Source organism: Rhipicephalus microplus, chromosome 3 (assembly GCF_043290135.1).
Source record: "Rhipicephalus microplus isolate Deutch F79 chromosome 3, USDA_Rmic, whole genome shotgun sequence".
NCBI lineage: Eukaryota > Metazoa > Arthropoda > Arachnida > Ixodida > Ixodidae > Rhipicephalus > Rhipicephalus microplus.
In genome coordinates this window covers 269453773-269470145 of record NC_134702.1, presented here as the reverse complement: position 1 = coordinate 269470145, position 16373 = coordinate 269453773, and the positions used below count along the sequence as shown (strand labels likewise).

General features: G+C 47.8%; 2 protein-coding genes and 1 long non-coding RNA gene across 3 annotated transcripts in view; 1 reads left to right on the top strand and 2 right to left on the bottom strand.

The window, feature by feature from the left end:
* Positions 1 to 16373, top strand: part of LOC142804260 (uncharacterized) — a 376481-nt gene that overhangs the window by 64076 nt on the left and 296032 nt on the right. The window lies entirely within an intron of this gene.
* Positions 1 to 16373, bottom strand: part of LOC119168072 (protein RCC2) — a 103607-nt gene that overhangs the window by 77158 nt on the left and 10076 nt on the right. The window lies entirely within an intron of this gene.
* On the bottom strand, positions 8360 to 11169 carry LOC142804259 (uncharacterized). The gene has a single exon (XM_075891007.1). It carries the CDS (start codon positions 11137 to 11139, stop codon positions 9631 to 9633), a length of 1509 nt encoding a protein of 502 aa, XP_075747122.1. The 5' UTR covers positions 11140 to 11169; the 3' UTR covers positions 8360 to 9630.

The window sequence follows — 16373 nt, the reverse complement described above, 5'->3', positions numbered from 1 at the left end:
GGTGGCCATCGCCTCGCGAGCGCTTTGTTGCTTTCGTTGCCGCATCGCCTACGCACCACCGGATGTGCAGCATTTTTTTTTTTTTTCGTTCGTGGTGTGCAAGGCTGCTGCGGACTCCTTGAATTGTCGATTTCTTGTGTAGCTATGACCACCGTGAAGAAGCACAAGACCCTTGACTTGCTATGAAGTTGATTGATTTATTGATTTGATTGATATGTGGGGTTTAAAGTCCCAAAATTACCATATGATTATGAGAGGCGCCGTAGTGGAGGGCTCCGGAAATTTCGACCACCTGGGGTTCTTTTAACGTGCACCTAAATCTGAGCACATGGGCCTACAACATTTCCGCCTCCATCAAAAATGCAGCCGCCGCAGCCAGCATTCGAACCCACGACCTGCGGGTCAGCAGCCAAGTACCTTAGCGACTAGACCACCACGGGGGGGCGCGACGAAGTTGAAGGCAGTTCAGCGTGTTGAGGCGGGCAAGAAATGTTCGACCCTGGCAGACGACATCACGATACCACGGAGCACTTGGGATATCAAGGCAGGTGACAATACAGTGAACATAGGGAGCCTGTCATGTGGGTGCGAGGAACATTCCGGAGGATCGCTCGATGCCAATGGCCAGGGCCAAAAGGTTTGCCGCTGCACTTAGTGAAGACAACTTCACCGACAACACCGGGTGGCTTTACCGATTTGAGCAGCGCTACAATATTGTTGGCAAAACCATTTCTGGCAAAAGCAAAGCTGTCAGCAGCCAGGACATCCAGCAGTGGGTGTGGCCGGAAATCTCCGTGAAGTTTTCTACCACGGAGATCTTGAACGAATGGGGAGACGTGATGATGGACACTGTAATCAACTGCTTCGGCAAGGCAAGCTTTGAGATGGCAGAACTTGCGGAAACCAGTGAAGATGACGACGACCATCGCCTAGACGCGTTTCGCAAGTTGTCATCGCTCCTCCCGGCGGCAGTTCCACACGAAGTGTCTGCGGACAATTTTGTGGAAGCGGACTGCAATGTCCAGGCTGACGGCTCATGTGACAAGGAAGATCGTCCGGACGAGGCGCTGGGTACACACGCGTACTCCGCCGCTGAAGTGGCAGCAGCGTTCGGCGTCATTCACTGTTGTATCGGCCACATGGAGGGACCCGGACTGTCGCACCTGGACAGCCTTGAGAAGATCGAGACTAACGGCTTCAACTTCACTTCAAAACAAAAAAGCAGGCAAAAATCAGCTTTTTTTTTTCACGCAAGTAAATCATTCGGCTGCGGCGTATGTGTGGAATTAGTTGTCATTCTTGAATGCGCCTATTGTAGATGACGGTCCGCTACAAGCAAGCTCTCTGAGCCTGTATTTCTTTATATCGAAATTTTTCATATATAAACTAATTCGCGATCCCCTTTGAGTTCTGCCGATTTCACGGAAGCCAAAGTTTTCAGCAACACTTAAACATTCTGCACTTTCGCGGCACAGTCGCAATGCCCCTATACACGGCAATATACACAATATACAAGAACGTCTGAAATTTTGGAAGTCAAAACTCTTCGATGCGCAGTTTTCTGGACTGTTCCCCCTCACAATTCAGGTCCAAAACAGCATTTACTGAAAGACCCACCTCTGCTACATCTACCACTTTATGGTCTTGAATCGGCGCTTTGCTGCAATGCTTAAATGGTATTGGGCGCGATGACATGCCACAGTGCCACCATGCAGACGCATCCCTGTGACGTACGTGGTTGGATTGCTCAGCCAGCCCTCTCACGCGCAGCCCGCAGCCGTTCTCGCATCTCCTTTTTTTATTCTTATTCTTGTACTTCACGCAACTAAATCATAAAAATTCTGCTGCAGATTCTTCACTGACTGTACGAAGTGCTAAATAACTGCTCCGGAAAAGTGTTATGCTCCTCATGATGCCAGATTGCCTGCGTCGTCTGTTATGGCCACATATATGAAAAACCACGGAGGTCCAGCACGCTGCTTTTGTGAAAGGCAACGGCTCATTCTGTGTCGAATAGACCTTTTTGAAGCAATCCCACAATGCCCCGCGGGCACGCAGAGCACTATAGGAAAAGTTAGTACGCCAAGAGAACCGGTTCTTCCTCCGCCCGCTGCTCGGTGGCGCCGTGCGAGCACTAAACGAAAAGAACATGCCATTGCTTGTTGAATAGGGTCAGAACGCACCTGCATGTACACTGAAACCTCGTTATAATGAAGTTGAAGGGGAGCCACAACAATTTCGTTATATCATGGCATTATTTTGTTATACCGATTATAACAGTTTGTGGCAATGTATGCTCAGATGGGCGCACACCTATAAGCATGCAAAAAAGGAAACCCGACTTCCGGCCCGATGTGCCACTACACGACCACACGTGCGCAGAAAATAAACACAGCCGAATCTCATTAATTCGAACACGCTTAATTCAAACTTCCGGTGAATTAGAACTCACGCTGTGGTCCCGTCAAAGCTATGTGTATTCCAATAGGTCAAAACGCCCTGTAATTCGAATGTTCAAGCACTTGCGACAGTTAATTTGAACATACTGCGCTCTGAAAGTGCTCTCAGCACCATGCCCGATCCCGCGGCGGCACCTGTTAATGCTGCGCGCGAAGAAGGAAAAGAGAAAAAAGAAAGGAAAGACTGTGGCGGATTGTTTGCTCTCTCTCAAATGCCGATCTGCGACACGCCTGTTCCACGCTTCTCCCTTTACCGTCTCTGCACACAGAGACCCTTCTCTTTTCAAGGCCGCGCGCAGAGAGAGAAAAAAAAGAAAAGCTGTCGCAGAGAGTGCTTTCTTGGTGCAGAGGGTAGCAGCGGAGATGCAGTTGTTGCCATCGTGAGAGGGAAATCATTTTGCAACGCGGCGCCGCTTCGCGGTCATGGGACCCGCTGAACGCTTCTTCGATCCTCTCCGCTGGCTGTGTGAGGACAACTCTCTCGGCCATGCATGGCATGGCTGTAAGCTCGGCGCGGTAGTTTTGAAAGAGACGCGCCGAACGAGCGTCAAACTGCGCAGAAAAAAATATACTTAACACACTGCAGTCGTTTTTTTAATTGATATACTATTTGATCGACTAATTTAGCTCCATTTATCAGTCAATTCTACTTCGTTAAAACGAGGATTAAAATGCATTGTTCTCAATGGAGCTTTCAAGGAGAACTTCTTTACTTTGTTATACCCACTATTTTGTTATATCCCATTACGGTACAAAGGGGTTTGAGTGTATATCTACACATGAAATGTGAAATGAATAACGCAATCAGCATAGGTATCACTGCATGGGTGTACATCGAACGTAGAAGGTAAGTGGCATGCGAGTTGTTGCGTACGGATACAGTAATAACTCATTCACTCGAACTCGCATATCTCGAAAAATCTGCCAAGTGGAAATTTTCCGTGGCACCGATCCTTCTCCGTTATATCCCATGTATTTTTTTCCCCTTTATCTCAAAGTGCTTCTGGATCAGATTGCAGATATCTCAAAATCTTGAATGGGAGTGGTAGAAAAATTCCGTCACCAAGCCATTACACAAGATTCGCGCGATGCTGCTATGCCTGAAATCCGTGAAATTTTTACTTTTTACTTATTTAGCCGGGCCTGCCGCTACGTCGATACTTTCCGCAAATGTGAATTTTGAGCCTAGTGGCATATCAACTTGGCCGAGCAACCCTGTGGAACGCCATGAGACTCCCACGCAGCAGGCCTCGCTCTTTGCCCCACGCTTGGTGTAGCCGCATCGTTTTTCTAGTTCGTTTGACAGTGCTAGTTGTTTTTCTGTAGTGTCATTTCTGTTCAGTCTAATCTGCGCAACGCACGAGGTACAGATTTAACGCTGACTTTAGGAGCGTCGACATAGCGTGACTGCGGCAAGCATGGAGTCACAAAAACAGTGCAAATCGCTAACGCTCAAAAAAAAAAAAATGTTGCCCTAATTAAGGGAGTGAAGAAAGCAGGCCGGTAAGGGACGCGACTTTTCTTGAGTATGCGCTGTGCAAGCATGATGTGCCCGTGATCGGAGAAATGACGGATACCGAAACTGTTCGAACAGCCACTAACGTAGGGAGAGGCAGAGACGACGCCAAAGATGAACCACCTCGAGAGGTTACATCTGCAGAAACAAGAAAATTGCTGCATTTCCTTTGAGATAAGGTGCAGTGCAGAGGCGGGGAAGATAGTCTGATGTGATGCGCGAAAGCTGGAGGACGCCTTCTTAGGCCTGAGCACGGCCGCAAAGCAGAAGAGCATTAGGGAGTTTTTCTCCGCTAAATGAAATGGCAGTGCTGCGAAATCCAGCTGGTTCACGTCTCCTGTGTGACAGTTCTTTTTCTCTTATTAAACTTTCACGAGAAGAAACATTAGAAACTGCTGCTGAAGAGCCGGTAAGTAGTAGTGATTTTGCTAAAACGCGCTCGATTTTTCCCGGCGATTAGCACAACTTCGCTTATCTCGAAAATCCTTTTCCAGTCGAGCCCACATATAACGGCCCCGCTTAAGGGGAGATGCGGGTCGAAAAATCGCGTTTTTTGCGAAAATTTCCACTTTTGAGATATTGTTTCTAAAATCACTTTTGATCATTCAACTATCATTTCCCCAAAGGTCATAGCTGAATTCAAACAAGAAAGTGGTAAAAAGTCGATCTGCGCTAGCGAAGGTAGCTCCCGAAGTCGCCAATTCGCGCATCCGACGGCTATTTTTGAAAATCCACCACTCGGCAACACGATGACGTCCCCCATCGAGGTTTGTTCCGTGATGTAGATCAAGGCTCCTTCTAGTGTACAGGCGTCTCCCTAGTTTCGTATTTTAGTGAGGAATTTCACAAAACAGTCGTTTCCAAGTCGGTTTACAGCCAAGCTGCAGCCGCTTCAAGCATCTCTACTGGTCACATGGTACGCTACCGAGGCCGCCATTGGCTATATCTGATCGGCCTCGCTCGCTGAGCGCTTGCGACGATCGGCACTTGCCGAGCGTTTCTACGTTTTTCCGAGTTCACCATGGTTAACTCGAAGAAGCGAGACTTCCGAGCACGAAAGTTTGCAAGCAAGAACAAGTACCGAGGGCGTCGACGTAAGCCAAAGCGCAAAGCAGCGGTAGAAGAATGCGAGCCGCGGGCCACTAGGCCTAATCAAGGCAGCGGGGATACGGCGGCTTGCGGGAACTTTGACGAAATCGACGCCGCGATCAAGTTCATCAGCGCATCGGAAAAAAAGATTGAACAGTTCGAAAGCGCGAGAACGAAGAGTGTTGGTGGCTCTGTGAGCGGAGTATTTTGTGACATCGGCGCACTGACACCGATGGCAAGCCGTGCTGTTTGTCCAACATGCCACACCGCTGGACTCGTCGTTAGCGACACCGCAAGTGAACGTAAGGGCCTCTCTTCATTCCTCGAGCTGCACTGTGATAACAGTGAGTGTCCTGAGCCAGTGGTTTCTGCCGCGCATAGTTCGCGGCGTGTTCTGCCGGAAAGACAGCCCACCGATGCCGGTGATGACTGGAGCTACTGAAGCGGCAGCTTGCGCGACAGCTTCGCTGTCAATGTGAAGATAGTTGTGGCTGCGCGTGCAATAGGCATCGGGCATGAACAGCTGTCGCGTTTTTGCGCTATTCTTGGACTGGCAATACCTATGCATCATAAGACTTTTATTGCAATCGGCAAAAAAGTTCATGCTGCAGCTACCAAAGCTGTGCAAGAAAACCTGGCGAAAGCGCGGATGATAACTAAAGAGAAAGTGGATGGGGCTAATACTGCTGTCATGTATGATGGCACATGGCAAAAAAGAGGGCACAAGAGCCACAATGGCATCGGCACTGCTGTGTCTGTGGACACTGGTTTGTGCCTAGATTTTGAAATGCTATCGAATTGCCTGTAGCCGGCACCAGGACTTGGGCGATGAGGAAGAAATATGGCAAGCATTCCACGCACCTGTCTGCGAAAAAAATACAGAGCGCTCTTCTCATGCCATGGAGACTGAAGCAGCTTTGCGCATATGGGGCAGGACATCCTCATACACAACACCATTGCGCTTCACCAAGTTCCTCAGTCATGGGGACAGCAAAGCTTATACCACTGTCGCTGAGGCCAAGGTATATGGTGAAGTTGTTGTGGACAAGGAGGAGTGCACAAACCATGTGGCCAAGCGTCTAGGCACTGCACTTCGGAAACTGCCAACACGACTTCCACGAGGGAAAAAGCTGACAGATGGCACAATTCAGAAGCTGCAGAACTATTACCATATTTCAATCACAAACAACAGAGGTGATATTCTGAAAATGCATCATGCCATCTGGGCCTCATATTTCCATTCATCATCGAGCAACACAGCAGGCAGCCGCCGATACTGTCCAGAAGGGGCGACTTCCTGGTGCAAGCATAGGCGAGCCGAAGCGCTTGGGGAGGCCCCACCCGACCACACACCAATCTTGACCAAGGCTCAAGGATTGGCTGTGCTTCTCATTTACAAGAGCCTCACAGATGAAAAGTTGCTGGTGTGTTGTATCCAAGGGAAGACCCAAAACGCTGCAGAATCTTTGAACAGCAAAATCTTGTTGTTGTGTCCGAAGACTGAGTTTGCCTCCCGGATAACAGTGGAAACTGCAGCTGCTATTTATTTATTTATTTTTATTTAACATAGTTCCTGCAACGCCGTAGAGGCATTACTGCAGGGGGGTATACATAAGAAGTCATAGGAAACATTTCTGCGATAAGACGCCAAACATAGTGAAAAAATTCAATTATAACAACATATAAAAATAAAAAATATTTTAGTACAATATTGCACATGACAACAGGTACCAAAAGAGAAGTACATATGTCACAATTTCACAACGATGAGAAAAAAGCGCTGTTGTCACTCAAGTTCACTATACCTTCGGGAAGTTCATTCCAGTCTCTAATTGTTTTTAAAAAGAAGGAGTTGGCAAAAGTAGTGGTTTTGTACGCGTATTCTTGTATTTTATGTGAGTGTTGGCATCTTGTGGAACGATATGTTGGTGCTAGTAGGTATTCAGACTTATTAATTCCTGTTAGGTTATAATATATGCTATGCAGAAGTTTTAATCGAAGTTTCCGTCTTCTAGATTTTAGAGTTTCCCAGCCTAATATGGCCTTTATTTCTGACATACTAGCGAATGGGTCGTAGTTGTTGCTGACGAAACGGGCTGCCTGGTTTTGGACTTTTTCTATTGTTTTTGCAAGATACTTTTGAGCCGGGTCCCAGATAACACAAGCATATTCAAGTATAGACCTGACAAGAAGGAAGTAAAGAGTTTCTTTCACTTCTTTTGTTGCACAGTGAAAGTTTCTACGAATAAAAAACAACGTTCTACTAGCCTTTGAGATCATTTGGTCTATGTGTCTGTTCCAATGGAACGATTCTGTCAAGTAAATTCCTAAATATTTACACTCGGGCACCTTTTTGACTGCCTCGCCATTAATACTGTATGTGCACTGGATTTTTGAAATGTTCTTTGCAAAGCTGATGTGGTTGCACTTCGAGATATTTAAGCACATATTCCACGTGGAGCACCAATGTGTTACCGTGTTTAAGTCATCTTGCAATAGTTCAGTGTCTGTGATTGAAGTAATGTGACGGTAGATGATGCAATCGTCTGCGAATAATTTTATGCAAGATTTTATGTTATATGCTATATCATTTATATAAACCAAAAATAACAGCGGACCTAGAACGCTACCTTGTGGCACGCCTGAAGTCACGTTTACATATGAAGACGTTTTAGAATTTAAAACAACACACTGTTTACGACCACTTAAGTAATTCCGTAGCCAGGTTTGCAGCTTAGCATTAATATTCAGTGAAGCCAGTTTAATATCTAACAGATTATGTGGGACCGTATCAAATGCCTTGCGAAAATCGAGAAATAATGCATCAACAATGTTGTTACGGTCAAGCGCAGTCAGTACGTCATGCTGAAATTCAGTTAGTTGCGTGACGCATGAACGACCCTGCCGAAATCCATGCTGGGAGCGGGCAAAAAAATGAGTAGATTCGAGATATTTGAACAATGCGCTATAAATAACATGTTCTAATAATTTGCAACAGGTTGAAATTAAGGATATGGGACGATAATTTTGTACATGTTTTTTGCTTCCTGCCTTATGTACAGGAACCACATTGGCTGTTTTCCAATCCCTTGGAATAACGCCGGTGTCTAGAGACAACTTGTACATTATGCATAAATATTGTGCAATAATAACGTGACACTTTTTAAGTACATGAGATGATATACCGTCAGGCCCTGTAGCCTTAGAGGTGTCCAGAGTACGCAGCAGACTATCCAAACCAGCGTAATCGATTTCAATTTCCGCCATTTCATTACCAATATTTTTTGGAGGTAGCATTGGAGAGTGTTCAGTTCTTTTTGAAAACACTGACTGAAAATAGGCGTTAAATGCTTCAGCTTTCTCCAAGTCATCCGTTATAGTTTTTTCCTGGGTTAAAAGGTCAGGGATAGCTGTGTCGTCTTTTCTGTTGCTCTTGACATACTTCCAAAAGAATTTTGGATTACACTTCAAGTCTGTGTTTAGCTTGTCAAAGAAGACACGCTTTGCCTGTTTTAGTTTTAACTTAAGCTCTTTGTTTACACTTTTGAGCTTTGTTTTATTTAGTGCTGTTCTCTTTTTAAGAAACCTTTTATGGGCATTCGCTGCTTTTCTAACAAGTTTGCGTATCTCAGAGTTGAACCAGGGTTTGTGCCTCTTTCTGCATCTTAGACACCTCTGAGGTACGTACATATTCACCAGCTCTGTAACCTTGTCACGGAAAATTTGCCACAATTCATCCATGCCGCATGACTCCGATATGCATAAAAAAGTGGGATAATACAAGACCAGCTCTTCGGAAATGGCATTAAAGTCCCCTCTGTCGTACATGAAAACATTTCGAGGGGTTTGCTTACACGCAGGTATTCTAGAAACGTTTAACTCTGCAACAACGCAACTATGATCACTAATTCCTGGACATACGTTTGTGTGAACAATAACATTTTCGTCATTGCTTAGTAAAAGATCTAGTAAAGCGTTAATCCGAGTTGGTTCGTTCACATATTGTTGTAGCCCATAGACACTCATTAGTTCTGAAAAGGCAGAACAATTTCGATTTTTTTGTGGGGCTACACAGTCGGAATCCCATTTCATATCGGGCAGATTGAAATCCCCTCCCAGTATTACGCAGTGAGATATTTGTGATAGTATGTCGGAAAGTTGAATCAAAGATTCATTGTTGTGGTCAGGTGGGCGGTAAAATGATCCAAAAACGATGTTGTTTCCCTGGGGAAATTGGACGCGGCACCATACTGATTCAGTTTCATTATCAAAAACAACTTCTTCGCTGGCAAGGCTACTTGAAATTAAAAGAAACACGCCACCACCGTGCCTGTTTCTATCTTTACGGTACACTGTAAAACCTGGCGGAAATATTTCTACATCCAATACTGTGTCGTCAAGCCATGATTCGGTACCCATAACGATTTGCGCTTTCACCGTTTCAAGTAAGATTGTAAACTCATCAGTTTTGTTTTTTAGGCTTCGACAATTGACCACCAACAATACTGGTGTAAAGCTTTTTGTGATGGTATATTTCCCATTTGTTCTTAAGCTAGAATGATCATGTCATTTCCGCCCCAATATCTGAGCATGCGCCCGAAGAGGAACTGGTTGGTGCATGTCAGTATCCCAGGCAAATGCTTGTCCATTGATTACCAGCTTATCGTAACTTAAATGTACACGATTTTTCTTGTCGAGCTGTTTTTCTTTACTGTACTTCCAAAGCTGCCGGCGTTTTTCTTGAACTGCCTTGCTGAAGTCTTCTGATACGCTGTATGACGTCCCCTTGAATCTGTATGCATTTCGCAGAACAGATTCTCTTGATTTCGATCCTGAAAAGCTAGCAATTATTGGACGAATTCTTTCTGTTTTGTAGGCCCCGAGACGATGAGCCCTTTCTATTGCTATATTTTCCAGCTTTAATACATCCGTACAGACAGACTTAACTAGATTTTCGGATTCTTCCCAAGTTTCCTTTGGATGACTATCTGGTATTCCAAAGAATACCAAGTTTGTTCTCCGGCTTCTGTTTTCTAAGTCGTCTAGTTTGTCAGCGAACTTCTTTTCTGTTTCCTCTAGTGTAGTAAGGCGCTTTTCAATTACATTAGTTTTAGTAATCACGTCGTCCAGCTTTTTCCGAAGCTCATCCTGAGTTTTAGCAATGCCCGACAGCTTTTCCAACACGGTTACCTGCCCTGACTGTAGCACCTTTAGCATTTCTTCGATTTTACTTATCTGTTCTCGCTCAGGCACAGACATAGGGCCAGGGTTTTGTTCTATGTCACCAGCCAAGAGTAGTAATGACTGAGAGGCCACATCGTAACCCTCCAAGACAGACCAATTCAATGCGGCAGCCATACACTCGCGAGAAACAGCATAGCACGTCCAGATAAGCCATTTACCGTTAATGGGACACGACACTCTAAGAAGCATGTCATCACTGCTTCTAAAGCAATTACAACGGCATAAATAACTAACCTGATACATTGAACAGAGTGAGTGACGGCCGAGAAGAGCGCCGTGTCCCAGTGGGCATTGGTTCAGGGGCTCCCTTTTGTAGCCAGCAGTAGGCGGATCCGGAAGCGTACCACGATGCTTTGTCATCCAGCTCGTTTCGATGCGCAGATGGCACCGCTCCGAGGTGCTTGGTGAATCTAGTAGATCATGCGTAGTCGCTTGTGGAATGCCAAGAGCCGCTGGCCATGTGTCGATCGGTCGAAATGCCACGGGTGTAGCATACGTCGCCGCCGCTGCCATGAGCCCGATCAGCACCTGATACATTGAACAGAGTGAGTGACGGCCGAGAAGAGCGCCGTGTCCCAGTGGGCATTGGTTCAGGGGCTCCCTTTTGTAGCCAGCAGTAGGCGGATCCGGAAGCGTACCACGATGCTTTGTCATCCAGCTCGTTTCGATGCGCAGATGGCACCGCTCCGAGGTGCTTGGTGAATCTAGTAGATCATGCGTAGTCGCTTGTGGAATGCCAAGAGCCGCTGGCCATGTGTCGATCGGTCGAAATGCCACGGGTGTAGCATACGTCGCCGCCGCTGCCATGAGCCCGATCAGCACCTGATACATTGAACAGAGTGAGTGACGGCCGAGAAGAGCGCCGTGTCTATGGCCGTGCTGTGGTTCAATAAAGGACGTTTAAGCTTTGAACACGTGCTAGAGGAGCTTGGTGTAGTCCCACAGATCAACTGATCACCCTGGGCCAATCACGCGACCAGAGGAGAATCGAAAGAATGTCTGCGTGTGAAACAGCCGAGGCAAGGGCTCATCGGCGGAACGTGGCAAAGAAAGCAAGCCTTGATGACTCCCTTCTCAAGCGGCGAGAAGGATCCACATATGGAGCAGGACAATTTTAGGTGCTCTAGCTGTGTCCCTTCTATGATATCACCAAGTTTTGTGCAAATCGCACTGTGTAATCATGAGCAAACATAATGTTACGAGTAACTTGTTTAATGATCTATTTACAGCGCACTGAACTCGACAAGCAAGAAGGCGCCAGACAAGCATCAAATGAAAACCCACTTCGTCCTCCTCTTTCATGCAGCCGTGTTTAGAGGCTGTTATGTATCATAACCCCAGGCGGTAGAAGCACCGTCCCGGTGTTAAATTTACGCAGATGATGTCGAAGGTGGGTAATGGGGCTTTAGCCGAGCCACGTGAACGGTGTCGCTCGGAGCTGACGATGACTTTGTTGGATCGGTCGGAACAATCTCGTACGTGACGTCTGTCACTTGGCGAACGATACGGAATGGTCCAGTGTAGGGCGACAACAGTTTTTCAGACAGTCCCACACGCCGAGTAGGTGACCAGAGGAGCACGAGAGAACCCGGAGAAAAGTGCACGTCCCTATGGTGAGAATTGTAGAGCTGTTGTTGGCGGGCCTGTGAAGCTTGTAGACGGTTACGGGCGACTTGGCGCGCGTGGTCGGCGCGAGCAATGGCTTCCCCAGCATATTCAGTGGCCGCAGGTAGCAAAGTGTCTAAGGGTAGAGTTGGGTCCCGGCCATATTAGAAGGGCAAATAGCCGGCAGTGTTGTGACGAGATGAATTGTAGGCGAACGTCACATATGGCAAATGAATGTCCCAATCATGGTGGTCTGGCGCAACGTATTAGGCAAGCATATCAGCTAGGGTCCTGTTAAGGCGCTCCGTGAGGCCATTTGACTGGGGATGGTACGAAGTGGTAAATTTGTGCTTAGTATGGCAAGACCTCAGGATTTCATGAACGACAGCTGATGAGAACGTGCGGCCACGGTCGATGAGAAGTTGACGGGGAGCACCGTGCACTAATATTATGTCGTACAGCAGAAAGTCCGCAACGTCGGTAGCGCAGCTGGTTGGGAGTGCTCGTGTGATTGCGTACCGCGTCGCGTAGTCCGTGGCAACAGCAATCCATTTATTTCCGGCTGTGGAGAGTGGAAAAGGGCCCAACAGGTCGAGACCTCGAAAGAAAGGCTCGTTGGGAACGTCGATCGGCCGAAGGTAGCCGGCTGGGAGGGCAGACGCCGTTTTGCGACCCTGACAGGGCTCACAAGCGGCGACATAGCGGCGAACAGAGCGGGCAAGTCCAGGCCAAATAAACCGACGTCGTACCCGATCGTATGTGCGAGAAACGCCCAAATGGCCCGTCATGGGAGCGTCATGAAGTTGATGCAGGACAGTGGAACGCAGGTGCACTGGGATGACAGGAAGTAAGTCTGATCCGAAGGAATCAAGGTTACGGCGATATAGGATCTCGTCTTTCACCAAAAACATCCGTAGGGACGGGTCGCGAGGCGTTGACTCCAGTTTGTCAATGACGGCTCGTAAAAAGCATCTCGACGTTGCTCTTCGTCAATGTTCAACAGCTGCGACACGGAAAAAACGTCTGTGATAGCGTCAGTATCGGTTGCTTCGTTAACAGGGTAGCGGGATAAACAATCCGCATCCTGATGTAATCGCCCTGTTTTGTACATTACAGAGAATGTGTACTCTTGAAGGCGTAGAGCCCAACGAGCGAGACGTCCCGTGGGGTGCTTCAGGGAGGCTAGCCAGCAGAGCGCGTGATGATCCGTGACAACACGGAATGAGCGCCCGTACAGGTATGGACGAAACTTGGCGACTGCCCATACAAGGGCGAGGCACTCGTGCTCCGTGATGGAATAGTTGCGCTCGGCTGCAGATAGCAGTCGACTTGCGTATGCTATAACACGGTCGTGTCCCCGTTGTTGCTGGAATAGCACAGCTCCTATGCCGTGTCCACTGGCGTCCCTGTGAACCTCGGTTGGGGCTAATAGATCAAAGTGAGCCAAGATTGGTAACGCTGTAAGCAGTGTCGTAAGTTTCGAAAACGACGCTCGGTCACGGCCCCAGATAAACGAGGAGTTTTTCTTCAAGAGGTCTCTCAGGGGGTGTGCAATGGTCGCAAAGTCCTTAACAAAGCGTCTGAAATATGAGCACAACCCCACAAAACTGCGGACATCTTTTGTGGACCTTGGAACGGGAAAGTTCGTGACTGCACGAATTTTCTCTGGGTCTGGACGCACGCCTTGGGCATCGACAAGGTGACCGAGCATGGAAATTTGACGACGAGCGAAGTGGCACTTGGAGGCGTTAAGCTGGAGTCCGGCTCGACGAAAAACGTCCAGAATAGCTGACAAACGATCAAGATGCGAGTCGAATGTGGGCAACTCATCCTTCGCTCAGTCTCATATCTTTCCAGCCCCTCATACTTCACCCCGCCTTGATCATGCGCACAAGATGGCCCCCATTTTTGCTAGGACCAAGAAGTTTCAGAATTCGCCACTATCATTATGCATAATCAAGTGGAATTCTCTTCCACCTAACATCGCCGAAATTACAGATCCTTCCATATTTAACTCCATGCTTCAGGGCTATTTGCATAGTGAAAAACATGGCTGACCTGTGTCTGATTGCCCTCGTTTCGTCTGCTGTTTTTGCTCCCGATACTTATTCAGTGTTCTTCGATGTAATTTTCTTAAGTGTTTTCATTATTATTGTACTAATGAATATGTACTCGATTAATGTTTGTGAACGTACTTGACTTGATGCTGTGATTCGATTTGCTCGCTGTTTCCTTTTTATTGTTACTTTTTGGTATTCTGTTTTCCGTTCATGTTGCTTGAAATGTATGTATTCACTTAAATCCCCCCCTATGTAATGCCCAATTGGGCCTTTAGGGTATTGAAATAAATAAAAAATTAATAAAGAGACAATAACATCGTCAAGGTAACACAAGCAGGTGGACCATTTCAACCCTTGGAGCAATGAGTCCGTCATTCTTTCAAATGTGGCTGGTGCATTGCAGAGACCAAAGGGCATCACCTTAAACTGATAAAGACCATCAGGAGTGATGAATGCGGTCTTCTCACGGTCCACCTCGTCGACGGCTATCTGCCAGTACCCTGACCGAAGGTCAATAGTTGAAAAATAAGTGGCACCGTACAGGCAGTCGAGGGCGTCGTCGATGCGAGGTAAAGGATAAACGTCTTTTTTGGTAATTTTGTTAAGGTGACGGTAATCGACACAAAAGCGCCATGTTCCATCTTTCTTTTTAACAAGGACGACTGGAGAAGCCCAGGGGCTGCATAAAGGCTCGATAATGTTTTTCGCAAGCATTTTGCCGACTTCATGTTGTAATATTGCACGCTCCGACACAGACACACGGTAGGGGCGTCGGTGAATGGGAGTTGCATGGCCAGTATTTATGCGATGGGTGACAATGGTCATTTGGCCTAAAGAGTTGCTGGAAAAGTCGAAAATGCTACGATAGCCCTCAAGAACGTGGCAAAGCGCTGCAGCTTGCTCAGACGTGAGGTCCGATGACACCATTCGCTCGATGTCGGCGCCCCAAGAACGTGATGGAGTGGAACCACTGACTGAGCTGCAGCAATCGTCAACTCTGAAGGGCTCGACATGGTCATCTTGGAGAGCGGTAACTTTGGCCAGGGAGATACCCTGTGGCAGAACTTGGGTGGTGAGTGAAAAGTTGACCAGTGGAAGGAAGGTGCGGTTTCTCGTAATCGTCAGAATCATATGCGGCACAGCATCCCCATGCGTAAGCATCCCGGCAGGATTCGGGGCCACCATGTAATCACCATCAGGTACTGGCGGCGTGGAGGATAAGTCGACGTGTGACAGAGTTAGGAGGGAGGCGCGTGAAATCAATGCAGCAAAGGCTGGTTTGCGGTGGGCTGGTCGGGTCGGAAAAGAGAGGTAAATCGAGATGGAGAGAAGCAGCTGAACAGTCTATGAGGGCAAAGTGCGTGGCTAGAAAATCCATACCGAGAATGAGTTTATGAGGGCAATGTTCGATAACGGCGAAAAGAACGACGGTGCTTCTCTCCCCAATGGACACTCGCGCAGAGCACATGCCAAGAATTGCGGCAGTTCCTCCATCGGCGACTCGTACAGCTCGGTTGAGGGCGGGCGTGACAACTTTTCTAAGTCGGCGGCGAAGGTTAGCACTCATAATGGATACATGCGCGCCAGTATCTATGAATGCACTGACACGAATATTGTCGACAGTAACGTCCAAAAGGTTCTGGTTCGTTGTTAACGTTAATCGAGGATTTCTTAGGAAGGTCGTCAACGCAGCTCCACCTCCAGAAGCTGCACGGCCTAGTTTTCTGGTCGGAGGTGCTGCGAATAGGTGCTGCGACCGGGACTGACGACGAGCAGGGGACGGTGACCGGTCGTAGCAAGGTCTGCTCAGAGGTGCTGTAGGAGCGGAAAATGTGGTCGGCGTTGATGGAGAAAGTGATGGGGACGACTGGCGAGCCGAAGTGGCGTGATACTGAAGTGCATAATGGGACGGTGGAGCCCAGCGGCTGCGGCAGTGACGAGCGATATGACCAATGCGTCGACAGTTAAAACATATGGGCCTGTCATCAAGAGTACGCCATTCGGACGGATTGCGTTGTATGCGAGGCGCAGAAGGGGTACGATAAGAAGGCTCACCAGAGTATACGGTAGGAACAGGATGTAGGCCGACATTCGACAGCTCTTGATGAACGACCGCCTGTATTAAAGAGATCGTGGTCGGGGAAGGCGCAGGCGTCGGTAATGGCGTGGCTACCGGTTGTGCTGCCTCGACCTCTCGACGAATGATGCGTGTAAGGTTGCCACATCGAGGGGCCTGGAGGAAGGCGTCGTCACATGAAGAAGTGGCCGCTGTGTTCGGAAGGCGCACGATGCTTTGGGCTACGCGGCGGGCTTTAGCTTGTTCGAGACGTCGGCATTCTTTAAGGATTGTGTCGATGCTCGAGACGTTGTTAAATACCAGCAGGTTGAAAGCATCGTCAG

What these genes read in the sequence shown, in the direction of transcription:
- LOC142804259 (XM_075891007.1), bottom strand. Translation starts at nt 11,139, where the DNA reads ATGTATCAGGTGCTGATCGGGCTCATGGCAGCGGCGGCGACGTATGCT.